The sequence below is a fragment of the Mycteria americana genome, chromosome Z, assembly GCF_035582795.1.
Source record: "Mycteria americana isolate JAX WOST 10 ecotype Jacksonville Zoo and Gardens chromosome Z, USCA_MyAme_1.0, whole genome shotgun sequence".
In the NCBI taxonomy this organism is placed as follows: domain Eukaryota; kingdom Metazoa; phylum Chordata; class Aves; order Ciconiiformes; family Ciconiidae; genus Mycteria; species Mycteria americana.
The window spans coordinates 23,069,693-23,086,928 of NC_134396.1; the positions used below are offsets into that span (position 1 = coordinate 23,069,693).

The 17,236-nt window shown below is 41.9% G+C and overlaps 1 protein-coding gene across 4 annotated transcripts in view; it reads right to left on the bottom strand.

The window, feature by feature from the left end:
• Positions 1–16,425, bottom strand: part of LOC142421802 (histone-arginine methyltransferase CARM1-like) — a 78,936-nt gene extending 62,511 nt beyond the window's left edge. For all 4 annotated transcript variants that reach the window (XM_075526890.1, XM_075526889.1, XM_075526888.1 and 1 more), the window contains exon 1: positions 16,045–16,425. In XM_075526890.1, the coding sequence (XP_075383005.1) occupies positions 16,045–16,213 (169 nt within the window). In that variant the 5' untranslated portion in view covers positions 16,214–16,425. The remainder of the gene's footprint in view (positions 1–16,044) is intronic.
• Between the last annotated feature and the right edge of the window lie 811 nt (positions 16,426–17,236).

The window sequence follows — 17,236 nt, forward strand, 5'->3', positions numbered from 1 at the left end:
CCATTATATTACCTTAACACTTCATTTGTTCAGAGTTTTAACATTACTATCACTGTAGACAAAAAATCCTAAGATACAGTTTTGATGACAACAGCATAAAACTGTTGTCAGTTTTATCCACATGAACTGGCTGCAACCTCAATGAGGAGTACAAGTCTGAATTCTGTGTAATTTAAGCACAAGTGTGTTACTACATGGAGGCCTAGATTCTTGAAGCTCAGAATAAACAGCTGCCCTCTTAGGTAACAAATGAGTACCATTTTCTTGCCAAAGGAGATAAAAAACCCACAAGTACAATCAATTAAAAAAAAGAATTAATAAATGCAAATTTCAAGAGGAACTATATATTTCATAGCGTTATCTCCTACCCACTTCACAAACAACAAACAAGACAAATCATTAGTGTAGTAAGCTGATCTGATTAAACATATTCCTCTAATATCAATACTTGCTAAATGATTTCTAGACAGAAAAATAACAACTGATTAATTTATTTAAAACCTTTTCCTTATTCAGCATATTAATAACAAAAAAGACATCTTTTTTTGAGTAAAAGAGTAATTTTGTTGAGTAAGAGAGTAACTTTTTGGAAGTACCAAAGTCTTCCTCCTTTGCCCCTCTTCAAGAGTGATCTTGGTAAGGTTTTCCTTGGCAGAAAACCCTGGGATTGATAGTCTGAAAAGAAATAGGACAAAGCCTGGAAATTGGGCAGAGGGGCTCAGATGAACCTAGATAAAAAGAAAACAAAGGAACAAGCTCTTCATCAAATCATCAAAAAATTTCACTTTCACAGCTCAGTGCTCAATAATAACTGAAATGAAAACCCCTTATCCTCTGGCTGGAAATACGTCTAAGCAGTGGCTGTTTACTTGGAAACTAAATCTCCCTTGCAGATACCTGTACCTAGCCATAGATGCCTTCTACAGAATTAAGCACTAAATATTTACTTTCGTACTGCTCTTTCTCCAGTTAAGATGTTAGGTGAACTATTGAGAGCTATCTAAAAACCATCAAAGTGGTTTTTAAATACTTCCCAGGTACACGCTTCTTGAAAATAACTGTTATTTAGCTAAAACATTTAATCACCAGAAAAGGCATTTGCCTTACAGAATGACTTTTCCTAAGTGTAAGAACTCTTTCAGGGAATGTAAGATTTAACGGTTGCTGGTGTTTCCCTGCCAGTTCTCATCCTGTCTGCCATGACAAAGTATCTTTCCTTTAAGATTTTCCTGGCCTTTGTGGTTAAGAGGAAGAAGATGTTTACATTAATTTAATAATTACTGCTAATCAGCTTTAGAACAAAGATAACCTGACATGGTTATCTACTCCTATATGCCGTTGGGGTTTTTTTTGTTCTCTACAACTGCATCCCACTTTGAAAACAGATCAGCACCTACTGCATGCAGAAGACTAATACCAAAACCAGATTTCCAAGCAATTCACATCCTTCAACATCATCTTGTCTTTTGCCATTGATGCAAATACAAAATGAAAGAAATACAGTCCCACCAATAGTGGGCTTCAAATATGCCTACTTACTAATTACCTGTATCTCACCACCTGTTTCTTCAGCTGATTCATGACACCCTTTAAAACACCAAACACAACAAAGAATGTTTATCCTACACAACTAAGTGTGATGTAAACATCCCTCAGTAACAGTTAACTGAAGCTGGTACACTCACACAGCAAAAGACATCTTCCAAAGAGACTGACTCAAGTCTGGAAGTTATCTACAGGTAACAGAGTCTTGAGTTAATATGTAACCTGACCTTTGAAGGCATAGCTGGTTTATACCCAGCACCAGGGTGCTGGTCTGTCAACCTTAAAACAGAACTCTGCCTTTATCTGCAGTCATGCAGCTTAACAAATAAAACATGTAATCACAAGCAGATCAAGAGTCACCAATAGCAAGCGGTGCAAAAAGAATACTGTGGTACAGAACAATTAGTGCCAATTTTACAAGAGTATTCCTATTTATTTGGTCAGCCTCAAGAAGATTAAGTGTCATGTTGCAATAACAAGAGACTAGAACAAGTTACCTCTTCTAATTACTGGTGTAACTGACACATCTAAGTTTCAAAAGCGTAACTCAATTTATTAAAAAAAAGCTTGAAACAGGAGGACAAGTTGGTATTTAGAATCATGGGCTCTAACACTTTTCTGATATACAAGCCACCTCATCCAAACACCCACCTCTGCCTATAATCTCACTAGCAATACCTCCTCCAAGTATTAACTGCACCATTTAAAGCCTCATATGTGACTAAAACTGGCACCTAGAAGGTGTAAAGAATCTCTGTGACGTGGATTCACAATGGTGACGATTTAGGACAACTGCCCTCTTGGTATCCTGACTGTCTTGGATGTAGTTTGTAAGGTAGTCAAAGCTCAAGCAAATATTCTGAAATAATCACCATGGGAGTGTGATTTGAGGCACGGAATAGGAGATCTACTTAAATCATACTACAGCAACCTTTAGAGAAATCAGATACTTTTAAAAAATGAGTATTTATTTAGATAGATATTAAACTAGAAGTGTTTTGAGTCTGAGAAATTTATTTCTCAATTATACACCAGTATCTCTAAAAGTATTAAAGAGTTTCTTTTCTACTATAAACAGGCACAGTGTCATTAACTTTGAGTCAGCAAGTATTAATTTCAGGCTACTGTAGGTAAATCACTGCAGTTTAGAGACAGTGAAGCAATAAAGCACTGGGCTTTCAAGTAAGATAGGATACAAAGAATATAACGGCAGTGTACAAGCTACTTCCTAGTACTTTTAAAGGACTTAGATTAAGAAAATCAAGAATAGCCTTTCACAATACCTCATACTGCTAGTCATAAATTGATTTCACGCTGCTGGTGTCTACTCAACATTTAATGAGTCAGTGCATCTCCTTCTTTATACAAAAACATCTTGGAGGGGAAGGGCCTGGTGTAAAGTTATCAAATTTGCAGAAAGAGAAGGCCACACTGTATTCTCGCTTTGCAACTCCTTTTCTTTTCTAATTACAATATATTATTTACTTTTACCTTATTTTTTGCCAATTTTATGTCCACACACTTCTGAGAGCATCATTACATTTCAACTACAGTTTTACATAAATAAGACTTAAAAAGAATAAGCTACCATAAAACTATCAAGGAAAAGTTGCGAAGATACATGACTTTTGACCATTTGTGTTTAAATTATAACAAAAAAAAAAAAGGATTGAAAAGCACAATATCCTCTGGATTGAAAAGTCCAATATATTCAGCAGCGGTATTTTTTAAAGAATTGGTGCGTGCAGCACAGCAAAAAATGCCAGCAGCAATTAATCTGTATCACTTTTGAGATACAAGCTTCTTTCATTTTGCACTGAGGACTAAACTAACATGTTAAATCTAATGTCTAAATATTTAGCAGCTAACGCAAAGCATCATCAAATGTAAATTTAAAAAATAAATTTTATTTCCTGAAAACTTCATCTTTTAATAATGAGAAAGAAAAGAAGAACAGTAAATTAAGAATCTCTTATCCATGGATATGTAAAGAAACTAGCCTTCTGTTTATGAGTGACAGTTTTAAAATAGGGAAGTTAGGAAATTGTAGTCACTGACCAATATGTATATAAGATTTGTTACATTTTAATCAACAAGTCAGATGTATTTTATCTTTTTAAGCAGTGGTGAGAGGGAGCAGGGAAGAAAGAAACAAAAGATGCAGACAAATCTTCAGGCGTCACTAATCTTTATTGCCTTGCTTCAGTACCCTATAGTTAGCCACATAGCCTGTAATTTTCAGCAATCTCCTGCTTCTGCTTCCAAAACAACAGAAATATCTTATTTTATTACTTTATATTTTAATTATAGCCAGTATATTTGAAGTATTTTTCCTGCTTCAGGAATGCTTTTTTTTGCTTCACAAATGTTTTTAACATATTATTTGCCAAACATTTAACCACGCAACAGAGTCTTACTTCCTTTCTACTCAGAAACGCACAGCCACTGTGCATGGTAGAGTGCCAAAGTATTAAAACCAGAACATAGTAACTAATAATAATGTTTGAAGAATTCTAGATTTGGACAAAAAAATTGGAATGTCTTTCTATTAAATATTCCCTGCGTATGTTTGAACCTATTATCACTCTGTCTGCACCAACACTTCCCTGCACTTGTTTTATATCGTGCTGCTTTGGAAATCAAATAAGCAGACCTGCCTTTAGGAAAACTAAGTTCCTAATACAGCATTTCTGCTACAGTTTTGGAAGCCACTGTAGGGTCCAGGGCATATTTGGAACATTCCATACATGTGACAGTGTGAAATGAAGGGAAAGCCCCTCTCCAGTGCACACTCTTTAGCTGCCAGAAGAACCTGGCATACAAGCAGCTGGCACTGAAACGATCAGGCCATCATGACCTCAGTACAGATGGTTTGCTTTCCAGATGTCTATTATTAAACAATTGCAATTTGTTTTCTGGATAAAAAGAACCTGATCCTACAGACACATGCAGGCATAATGCCACCCATGCTACTTCCAGGACTACTGCCAACTGAAGTCAGTGGCAATAAATCACAAGGCAAAATTACTAGGACACACTTCTGCAGAAGTATTTGTGCCTGACTCACTCGAAATTATATAGCTAAACATAAATGAATGCAAGATTTTCAAGTTACACTTGCAGATGCAGAAACCTCACTTAATTTATAGATAGCATGTAAGATTATTGAAAGGAGAAAATAATTTATGTTTAGATTTACTTATCTCGAGATCCAAATATATTTACACACTGCTTCAGTTTCCCCTGCAGATTAAATAAATTAGAATTCACCACAGAAAATTCAAGACAGAACAGGAAAAGATCATAAAACCAGCAGAGCTAGCAATGGGACTCCTACTAAGCTAACACAAACACATGCAAGTGTCCTGTGAGAGTAGGATTATGACACTACTACTATATAGAAACCCTTCCATGTATTAAAAAAACAATTCAGCCATCTGTAGTACACAGAACAAAACAGTAGTGGCTTTTGGGGTACAAGAGACAGAAGTGCAAGTCCACTGCACTAAATGCATTGCTGAGTACAACTTCTGCCAGCTAGGAAAACATTTCAGTGATCCCAGTTTTCACTTGCTATTTTGTTGCCTTTAAAATACAGTGATCCCTTTAACTGGCTTTGGTTAGAGAAAAGGGACAGGCAGGAGCTGATCCAGCCTCCCTTGAAGTCAGTAAGAACCTTTCCACTAATATCAGTGGCATTTAAATAAAACTCTCTTGGCATCTGTCCAGTCATTTTCTCTGTGCATGCAATTTAGCTAATTTGGCAAAATAATCCCATGCCCCTACAAACCTGAATAACCTCCCTTCTCTCCCTCAAAACAAACCCAGAAAAGTAAACTTATTTCAGAGGGCAATACTTTTTCCTCCTTCAAATAAAAACACATCCTAAACTCAATGTAAATATTTACTGCAGCACTTACTGGCTGACTCCTACATTTAAAAAACCTTCTGGTAGCGTCCTCTTCCTTAGCTTTGTGATCTAAAAACCAAAGAAGATTCTTCTTTCTTTCTTTTCTCATTCATCTCTACGCTCTTAAGGAGTTCCCAGCCTAACTAGAAACAACTGCTTTTGTTAAAAATATCTGGGCAGCACTGCAAAACATTTAAAAGCAAACACATACAAGCTTAAGCAGGTATTTTTATTGATGTATGTTGCCTACCTAGAAAGTGGGGGGGAGGAAGAAAAAGCATACAAAAATGAAAAATCATGTGTAGTTTTCCATTATACCTATTATCATCCACACTATCTCTTCTTGACATAAGCACTGGACGTTGAAAGTCTAATTTAGTTCAGATCAAGCTGCAGCAGAAGTAACAAAATACAAAAGTACCATCATTCAGCAAGGCATTTAATGTCTTCTGGTTCATTTAGGATTCTTCATTTATTGCTATAAAAAGAAAGTTTCCAGCAGTTTCATTTTACTAGCACATATTTAGGGCTGAGAATTTTTACACTCTTTCTTCAAGGCCCTTATTCAAAGTTTAAGCTCAGAAAGAGCTGAAGTAATCTTACAGACTCACTCAAGAAGTCTTTAAACCTTTGCAAATCAGCCAAAGAATATTGTTTGAAATTCTCCCTAGAAAGTTCTATTACCAGTAATAGTATAAGGGCCATCAAACTGCACCTTAAAACTACAAGTTAATTAATACAAGAGAAGAAATTGGCTCAGAGGACAAACTGAATACTCAGTTTGAATACATACTAGGGAAAGTATGATAAGCCCAAGCAAATCACAGAATCATAGAATAGTTTGGGTTGGAAGGGACCTTTAAAGGTCATCTAGTCCAACCCCCCTGCAATGAGCAGGGACACCTTCAACTAGATCAGGTTGCTCAGAGCCCCATCCAGCCTGACCTTGAATGTTTCCAGGGATGGGGCATCTACCACCTCTTTGGACAACCTGTTCCAATGTTTCACCACCCTCATCGTAAAAAATATCTTCCTTATATCTGGTCTGAATCTACCCTCCTTTAGTTTAAAACCATTATCCCTTGTCCTATCGCTACAGGCCCTACTAAAAAGTCTGTCCCCTGGAGCCTTTTCTTCTCCAGGCTGAACCACCCCAGCTCTCTCAGCCTTTCCTCACAGGAGAGGTGTTCCAGCCCTCAGATCATTTTTGTGGCCCTCCTCTGGACCCACTCCAACAGGTCCATGTCTCTCCTGTGCTGAGGACCCCAGAGCTGGACACAGTACTCCAGGTGGGGTCTCACCAGAGCAGAGTAAAGGGGCAGAATCACCTCCCTCGACCTGCTGGCCACGCTTCTTCTGATGCAGCCCAGGATACGGTTGGCTTTCTGGGCTGCGAGCGCACATTGCCAGCTCACGTCCAGCTTTTCATCCACCAGTACTCCCAAGTCCTTCTCCACAGGGCTGCTCTCAATCCCTTCATCCCCCATCCTGTATTGATACCAGGGGTTGCCCTGACCCAGGTGCAGGACCTTGCACTTGGCCTTGTTGAACCTCATGAGGTTCACATGGGCGCACTTCTCAAACTTGTCCAAGTCCCTCTGGATGACATCCTGTCCCTCAGGTGTGTCAACTGCACCACTCAGCTTGCTGAGGGTGCAACTTGCTGAGGGTGCACTCAATCCCACTGTCCCTGTCATTGATGAAGATATTAAACAGTACTGGTAACAATACAGACCCCTGAGGGACACCACTCATTACTGATCTCCATCTGGACATTGAGCCATTGATCACTACTCTCTGGATGTGACCATCCAACCAATACCTTATCCACTGAATGGTCCACCTGTCAAATCCATATCTCTCCAATTTAGAGAGAAGGATGTTGTGGGGGAACATGTCAAAGGCTCTACAGAAGTCGATAGATGACATCCGTAGCTCTTCCCTTGTCCACTGATGTAGTCACCCCATCGTAGAAAGCCAATAGGTTGATCAGGCAGGACTTGCCCCAGGTGAAGCCATGCTGGCTGTCTCGAATCACGTCCCTGTCCTCCATGTGCCTTAACATAGCTTCTAGGAGGATCTGTTCCATGATCTTGCCAGGCACAAAGGTGAGGCTGACAGGTCGGTATTTCCCAGGGTCCTCCTTTCTACCCTTTTTAAAAACGGGTGCAATGTTTCCCTTTTTCCAAACACTGGGGACTTCACCTGACTGCCATGACTTTTCAAATATCATGGAGAGTGGCTTAGCAACTACAACAGCCAATTCCCCAGTACTCAGGGATGCATCTCATCAGGTCCCATAGACTTAGGTATGTTCAGGTTCCTCAGGTGGTCACGAACCTGATCTTCTCTTACAGTGGGAGGGACTTTGCTCCCCCAGTCCCCGTCTTGCGGTCCATCCACTTCGAGAGGTGTGGGAAGAGAGGTTGCCAGTGAAGACTGAGGCAAAAGAGTTGAGTACCTCAGCCTTCTCCTTGTCACGAGTTTGCCAGTCGTGTTCACTGGGGGCGTACACTTCCTTTGACCTTCCTCTTCTGGCTGACATACCTATAGAAGCCCTTCTTGTTATTCCTTGCGTCCCTTGCCAAGTTCAGCTCCAGCTGCGCCTTGCCCTTCCTGACCCCATCCCTACACGACCAGGCGGCATCCCTGTACTCTTCCTAGGATACCTGTCCCTGCTTCCACTGCCTCTGCATTTCCTTCTTGCCCTTTAGTTTGACCAGCAGGTCTTGACTCAGCCATGCCAGGCTCTTGCCTTCCTTTCCTGATTTCTTACACCTGGGGACTGAGGATCTTGCACTCTACAGAAAGCATCCTTAAAGATCGGCCAGCTCTGTTCTGCTCCCTTGTCCCCGAGGGCAGTTTCCCAGGGGGTCCTATTGAATAACTCCTTGAACAGCTGGAAGTTTACTTTCCTAAAATTCAGGGTCCTGACTTTACTCTTTGCCTGACTCATATCCCTCAGGACTGTGAACTCCACCAGTCCATGATCACTGCAGCCCAGACTGCCTCCAATCTTGATGTCACTGATTAGCTCACTTTTGTTTGTGACCAACAGGTCCAGTAATGTATCCTCTCTGGTAGGGCTGTCTTTTACCTGGATTAAGAAGTTATCCTGAATGCATTCCAGGGGTCTCCTGGATTGCCTACAGCTCACTGTGCTACTTTTCCAGCAGATGTCAGGGTGGTTCAATATACAGTGGCTTCTCAGCATAAGGCATTATAGGCAACACTATTTACTGTAAACTCAGCTCTAATGCTTCCAGTACCAGCACCAGCCACTATAAAGCTACTTCAATCTATCTATAGATGGTGTCATCACAGTTTCCAAACATTTAAAACATTTTAAAAGTTTTAAACATTTTTAAAGTAAAAAGTTTAAAACATTTACTTTTACCATATGGCTGATGAAGGTATGTCAAGAAGTGGTATCACCACATTTTACAGAAGGATTAGCTGTATTATTGATGCAGACACTTTATGGGAAAATACAGAACTGAATCCAGGTCACTCAAATCCCATACTCGCATCCATAGCCAGAGCACCACTGTTACACAGTACATGCAATGTGATGGTACAATATAAGAGCACAAGGAGCGTTAGATAGGATACAAGGAAGCAGAAGCAAAACCAACCAGCCAAACCCCTAAACCAGCACCACCAAAACCAAAACAAGCTATCCAGTATACACTGTAGTCTCTTTCAGGCTAGTTATTGAACTTCCCGATTCAGTCTCTAATTTATCATCTCTCTATACATTAATCTACCTACCTATATAAACACACATATGTGTGTATAGATATTTACACTTAACATAAAAAATGAATGCTAATTATCAAACAATAAAGGTGAGGCATGGTCCTACTGCAAAATTCACTTGCACTTCTTACTTTACTTGCCTGCTCTTCAAGGGAAAAAAAAGGGCCATGACTGATTAGCAAACTACTTACACATTGCAGAAGTTTGGCATGGAAGAAAAAACCTAGTACTTGAGATAATAAAAAGACCCTTGTGAAATGTAAGTTTAAGAATTTATCTACTCAACTAACCACTGGAATACTTAGTACTACAATATGAAACAGTTAACAGAAAATTTCAGGATTACTGTTTCTAATTATACCTCCTTCAACTACATTACTATTCCTTTACACAAACGATTCTGCTTCAAGAATTGTCTGACCTGCAGTTTCCCTTCAGAATAAAATTTAAAAAAGAAATTTTAAGTGCTTTGTTTATTCCCCCCTGAAATCCTTTGTGCTGCCTTAAAGATGTAGAAAGAAGTGGGAAAGGACAACTAAAAGCCTCCATGTCACCTGCATGTCAGAGGTTACATGAATTATATGTATGAAATATTAACTATGTTGTCTGCTCAAACTTCCTCTAGCAACTGATTTTTCCCCACTAGGAAAATGAAGATTTTCACAGTGAAAAGGAAATGGAGAATGACATCAGTTCTGATGTTTACAACTATTGGCAGCGATTGCCCTCTACCAGCACATGGAGGCTGCTGATGCTAGTACTATCTGTGCAATGCATATGAATGTACAGTATTAGAACATAAGCATTCATACTATTAATACATTTTCCACCATATCCAAACCTGATATTTTTGAATTTCAGCTAGTAAGTGATTTACTTTACTTTTTAAATCTCCTAATGTTTTAGGATTTAAAACTGGTCTCAGTATGGGATAGGAAAAAAATTACACAATATATTTGATTGCAAGGTACTGCATGGGGAGGAACTAAGCAAGGACCAAGTAAAAGAATGTGGAGTTTACCTCTTGTGATTAATGGTTCGTATCCCGTCCAGCTCAATAGTGTCTGAAGCTCACTACCATGAATGTTTTGTTACCGCTGAGTTGGTGGAACTGGACTAGCAGCGACGAATTTTTCCAAGCTGTAAAGTTTTAATGAGCACCCTTGTTCTGGAGCACAAATAGAACACATTCTCCTTGAGTCCAACAATGCTGCATACTTTCCCTTTTATATAATTTTAAAAAAGCTAAATATATGTCCTATAATACCAGTACTTATTAAGACAAAAGGCAGCAGGGCTTCCCTACAGCTATCATACCCTGTGAGAGTCAATACTCCCTACTGCCCATCCAGCAACTGCAGTTTGTCTTCTGCCAGAGCTGGGACATGATCAGCATATTTGAAGTCAATACGAATTCTCCATCTGCTTATGGGGTCACAGAACTACCTCCTGAAGAGTAGGTGACATCTTTAAACAAAAAATATAACATTATTCATAACTCAGTCAAAAATTGGGTATCATTTCTCCTAGAGTTCAAAAGTTGGAACCCAGGGAGGCAACTCTTAAGTCAGATGTGAAGGATCTTAAACAAATATAAGTGGTGATGTAAAAATGTGGTAAAATACAACAGACTTTCATTAGGGCTTTCACTTATTGTACTAATTCTTCCAAAATTCATGGCCATCCATAGAAGCTGATACTTTCTGATCAGCAATAATTAAACAGTATTAAAAAAAATTAAGCATATATGAAGACACTGCAACAACAATCTAAAAGGATAGCATTTACCCAGTAGTCTTTCCTGTATATGTAATGCCCAATTTTTTCTTCTTTTTTTGACTTCACCTTACGCATATAAAGAACAAAACACAAATTTGTTACAGACTTCCTAATTTTCTTTCAACTGTAAACAGACAGAAAATAATCTGCCGCCTCACAATTTTTATGTCTGTCATTTACAACTAACAAGCTTATTGCAGATACTGGAACATGGAAGGTAAAGGGGAAAAAAAATCAGAATTTCAAAAAAGACTGTTTGCTCATTTTAAAAAAAAAAAAAAAAAAAAAAAGCACTGCTCTTCCAGTTTCATCTATCCCCTATCCAGGTCCTCTGAATAAAAAGACAGTTTGGAAAGCAGCCTACTTAGATATCGCTGAGTTTATTCTGCATATAACTAGAGAGACAAATTACATATTTGCTAGGCTGCTGTTGAATTTTGTCAAAGCATCCGCTGAATCAGAAAAAAAATACTCCTCTCTCTTTCCCTCCCTCACTCCAAATTATGAGGTAGAGCCAGTAACCCTTTCCTAAAAGGATATAGAGGATTTTGTAACCTCAGGCAAAACAAAGTAATAGGTGAAGAGCTGGTATAATACGTGCTTCTACAGAACTTGCTCTTTAACACAGAAATACATGGAAGCTGCAGCTGCTAGCTGCCAGGTTCCTGTTCTCAGCTTCAATAGCTCTAAATCTTGTTTCATATTAAAAGCACCACGACCGAGCACAATGTTACCTGTTAGGTAAGGGGCAGTTGGATGTGTCTTGTTCTTTGGAAGCTTAAATCCTGTCTGTGTTTATATCCTTGATACTTGCAAGGGACAATCAACAGAAGGAACCAAAATCAATACAAGATTCCAAGGATTTTACAGTATGTTTTTAAAAGTATTCAAGGAAGCTTCTTGTAATTGTCTAAAGAGCTGTCAGATGAAGTGGGGAAAAAATACTTCAGAGAAACAGTAGCTAATGGTCTTTCAAAGCAACTAAACAAGAATATAACAGAATTAAAGTACAGCTGCTGTGGTTAGGAGAAACCTCCAGACATTGCCAAATTTTGAAGCTTTCAGTTAGAGTTTCACTGGCCTCAGTTTAAGATCACCACCTGTTTACATACCAAGTATAACCGGAAAGGGAATCCAAAAGGTCTCCCAGACCTGGAGAAGCCACCACACTGCTACATTTGCATCTTATGACACTGAGCCCATCTGCTCTTATGCTTCCTTTGATCCAAGTAGGTTGCAGCCCTGGATTTTCTCTTGGTCTCCTGGGAACAGTTCCTGGACACTAATTTTCTACTTTGTTCCCAGAAGTTCTCACTATTTATACCAGAAGTTTTGTAATTCTGTTATGATCATTCCATAAACCAGCTATAAATTACATTTTTAATATCCCATCCTCCCAAAGCAATCCACTATGTCAGTCAACATGATTTCTTCTTCTGTTCAGCACCCTCAAAAATATTTTGACCCAAGGTCAGAGTTCTCTCAGCAGCAGCAAGCTACCTTTCAAGAGACTAGATTTTCATTTCCCAATCAGTGGTGAAGAACTGTCACAGAAAATCAGGAGGATGAGATGATCATCTATCTTATTGACAACACCTTTGCTCCACAGAAGGCATCAGTCTCCAGCTCTCCTTGGGTTCACAGCCCACCAGAAACCACTCTCTCCCTGATGGACACTCCTCTCAAATGGTTGTAGCTCCAGCTGAGCACTGGCCCCACTGCACAGCACTCAGAAGTATACTCACGTGCTGCCTTTGGCACCTGTACTTTAGAAAGTCCACTCTACGTATATTAATATGGCACTGTGGAGATTCTTGCTTTCTCCTGTCCCACAGCTGAAACGGATCCATTGCCTGATAAAGCGTAATTCTTCATTTTTCCTTGTTTTAATATCCTGTATTTATTTGTCAGTTTCTGCATCTCAGGATCATAACCAGTTGTTCCACTTCCAGAGAAATTCTACTGTTTCAGGCTCCTTTCTGGGGAACTGAGTGGTTGTATTGATATCCCTTGACTTTAGACACTGTATTGCCCCAACGTGCGTCCACGTGAAAGGGAAATGTTAAGGCTTGAGCTGCTGGTAAGGAGCACGATCAACAGCTGATCAACCACAGCAGAACCCATTGCATGTTTGCCTTTAAAAATCACTCTCAGTACCAGCAACATACTATATACTATACACTATGCTATGCAATGTAGTCTACATTCCTACTTAGCTCTATACTCAATTACCATTATTACATTACAGACAATAATAGAACAGGTTCAGACAAATACAGCAGTGATAGGCAAAGTATAAAAACTACAGATAAACTGAATGCTATAACAAGGGTAAGAATGCAGTCCTGATGGGCAGTCTAATCACAGATCTGCAGAGTAATTTTTGACCACACAGTTTGACTAGTGGTATTTTAACACTTTAAAATACACATAAAAACTCCATGCTTCATTCTCCACAAAAATATTTCCTGACAAATATTCCCTTAGGGTGAAGGAAGTAGATGGTATCCTAAACCAGAACTCTTTTTTTTTTTTTTAATTTGGTGTTGGTTTTTTTAAATAATCAGAAAAAAACCAGCAACCCCCCTTCAAGATGTGTTTAAAGAATCACAGTAACTACAACCAAATTATTTTTTCAAACATATCCAATACATAGCTTTGGGAGACTTTGAGAGCTTTTGGAATTTTGAGAATAATTTTCATCACTTCAATGTAAAGTATGGAGAAAAAAAAAGTCAACACTTGAAATTATGCCAATTTCTTTCACTGCTTAAATAACGTGTACCTTAACAACAACAACAAATAGCACCACAGTACACTCAATTCTATTCAAGATTTGTAAAAAAAGTTTTTCTTTTCACAGCAAAATTGTCCATCCCAGGTGAGACAACATAAATAATAGTAAGATCATTCTAATGAGTAGATATCCATGCTAGAAAAACACACCCTATTCTTAGTACTGCTAATGTAGTATGTCATCTAGCTCATTGCAGACTTTTTCTCTCACCTAGTACACAAAGTATTCAAGCACCAAGTTACCGAACTCCCAGATACAACTAAAAAGATTTGTGTTACTCACAGGGTCTGATAGGGTTCAGCTTGAACATCTTCATATGAAAGGAAAAAGATGAAAGAAGACAGCTTGCACCTCAAAACAGGTTTGCAAAGTTCCCCTCTCTTACAACAACAATACACTGATGCCCACTGATGCACCCTCATCCAAAACTTATCAAACAAGTCTTTAGTAAACTACACTCCAGTGCTGCTGGGCATAAAAAAAAAAGATATATATCCCCTCCATATCTTTAAAGTTTTCAGTTGTGTCCCATGTGAGTCCTTCCAATTAAAAAAAAAAAATAAAATTGATGACTTTGAATTTCATTCTGCTTCCAGCAGGTCTTTCATTCACATGCATGCAAGAATGTGCATGTATAAAAGACTGAGAGAACAGTTATCTACAGGCCAGTCTTCAAATTAATACAATACAAGACAGAAGCACATCTCAACTGTGATTAACGGTCATTTTTTGTCACTCATGCTTTCTTAAACAACATGTTAAATGGCTGATAGCACAAGCAAATATCCAGTATCAAGTGGCATATGAAATGATTTATTTACACTGCTGACCAAAAAACAAAACCAAGTGTAACCCATCTATTCCAGCAATCCTTTCAGAAGTTACTGAGATTACTTGTGAAAAATCAAAGCCACAACAGGTATCGTGTGTCTAGACCTGCTCAGGATTGGTCTCACATTCACCCACCTCACCGAGAGCATTTGTAATTACTTTCTATACAAACAGCAATTTCAGGTTTTTCCCACTCTTCCCGCCACCCAGATTCAAGTTTGTTTTATTTTAAAGTATCAGCTCTGCTACTACCCCGTAAAGACACAAATCCGAAAGAATGATTGCTTTCAAGAAAGTCAGTAAAGTGTGTGCACGCAGACACCACCTATGCATCTGAAGACAGCCTATCTACAAGTAGCAGAGCCAGAGATAACTACTTCAGGGCTAAGTGCTGCCCTTCTGGACCGGTCTGGATCTTCGCAGCAGCACAGCACATCCCCAGACGCTGCTGTGCTCCCCTGCCCTCTCAGCACAGCTGCCCAGCTGGCAGCAGCAGCAGAAAAACAAGCATACTTCATACAACTAGAGTGGCTTCTTTACATCCTTTCCTTTCCAGTTCTGTTATTTTGTCTCTTCCATTTGGTTCTGTAGGAAGAAATCAAGACCTTGTCCTTCAGATAAGGGGGAAAGACCTCTTCCGACCATCCCTGGTTAAAGTTACAAACTCAACAGCGCTCAAGAGCAGAGAGGAAAAACGACCCTGACATGCCAGTTTGTACCTTTCCCCGATAAAGCAACTTCTTATTGCCAAGTGGCAGTTGGCCACTAGCAAGCTTCTAACAACAGCGGGGAAAGCTGTGCACGGGGCAGCGCTTTGCAGGGCCGTGCAGACGACACCAGTTCCCACTAGCTGCCTGCGTGACACTTGTCTGGGGTTCAAGCTGGCTCCTCACCATGAGTTTACTACGAGTTCGTTCCCACGTCCGCCCCAGAGCCCGGCAAGCCCGAGGAAAGCACTTAGAACAGCCACCAAGAGCTGAACTGACCCCGACGGGGCCAGGGCTAACGCTGCCGAGCCCGGCGCCCACCGGAGCAGGTGCCTAGCCCCCCCGCCGACCCACGCCGGGAGAGACGTGGCCCCGCCGCCCCAGCCCGCACAGCGGCCGCGCCGCACGCCGGCCGTTAACGGCCGCTAACGGCCCGGGACGCGCCGCCCGGCCGCTACCCGCACCTGTCCGCGAGGGCGGCGGCGGCGCTGAGGGAAGGCGGCGGCAGCCCCCTGCACCGCGCCGGGGTTACTTTGGACGCTGACAGCCCGGCGGGCTACAGGGCCTCTTCCCCCCCGAGCCGTCAACGAGAAGAAGCGCCCGGCCCCCTTCAGGGGCCAGCCGGCTACCGGCGGAGGGGGAAAGCGGTGGCCGCCCCCCGCGATGAGGAAGCCGAGGGGGGCGGCCGGCAGTGCGCGGCGGCGTCGGTACTTTACCGTCTGCCACAGTCACATCCGCGTCCTCCTCTCCCGGCTGCACCTCCAGCTGTAGGGCTTTCTGGCTGGCGCTGGCGAGCTGCAGCCCCGCCGGCAGCTCCTCCCTGGCGAGGAGCAGCTTCACGCTGCACCGCAGCAGCTGCTGTCTGTGCGGAGACGGAGCGGCCATGATCCCGCCGGCCCCCCCGCCGCCAACAGCGGCTGCCGCCCGACGAGTCGGGCTCCGGTGACGCTGCTGCCGCTCTCGCCTCCTCCTGCCAGCCCGCGGGAAGGCGGCTGCGGCGGAGAGACCCGCTGAGGAGGCTTCGCCGACAGACCACCTCCACGGCTCAGACGCCTCCTAGGGCATCTACACCACAGCCTCACCCTCGCCTGCAACGACCTCCTCAGCTACTTAACCGCGCCCGAGCACGTTAAGCGGGGCGGGCGGCGCTGCCGGCGGCGGGCAGCGACACCTCCCGGCCGCCCAGCGCTTCCCTGGCGGCCGTGGCCGTGGCCGTGGCGCAGCCCGGGCGTGCGCGGGGCGCCCTCCGGCGTCCCTGTCGCTGTCGCTGCCGCGCTGGGAAGGCAGCGGGGCACGCGTGGCGGGGAGGCAGTGACACCCTCACACGGCGGCGGCTGGCGGAGAGCTCGGGGCCTTGACACCGCTGGTGGGGAAAGGCCGGGCGCCTGTCTTTACGGGCAGCTCTCCTGTTGGCATCGGGACTAGACGTTTCTCGCAGTGAATTAAGAAGGTTCGCTAAACCCCAGATAATTTGGCTTTTCCCTCCCGGTGTTTCCCCCTCCGCTTTATTTTCTAAGAGCAGAAGGGTGTAACTGTGATATTAAGCAGTAGGTGTCGCTATTTTGCTATAAAAGTTTTCCCTTTTATAGGTTGGTTTTTTGATGGGGTTGGGGTTTTTTTTTTGGGGGGGGGGACAGGACAGGATGTCCCTGTCCCCTGTCCTGGTAAAAGGAAAAAAAAAAACCCTGCCAGTTAGTTTTGTTTGTATGCCTCTGTGTCAAAGAGACACTGTGAAAGTTAATGAATATTTGAGAAGTGCTCTGAGTTTAGAAGTACTGTATAAAACGGGCCTCAGCTCATTGAGTTTCCAGACATTATTGTAATATGTATGTCAGTAATGTTCACTGGACCCGCATGGTGACTTGGGCTGTCCTGTCTAGCTGGCTGGAAAGGAAGCAAATGTACCCA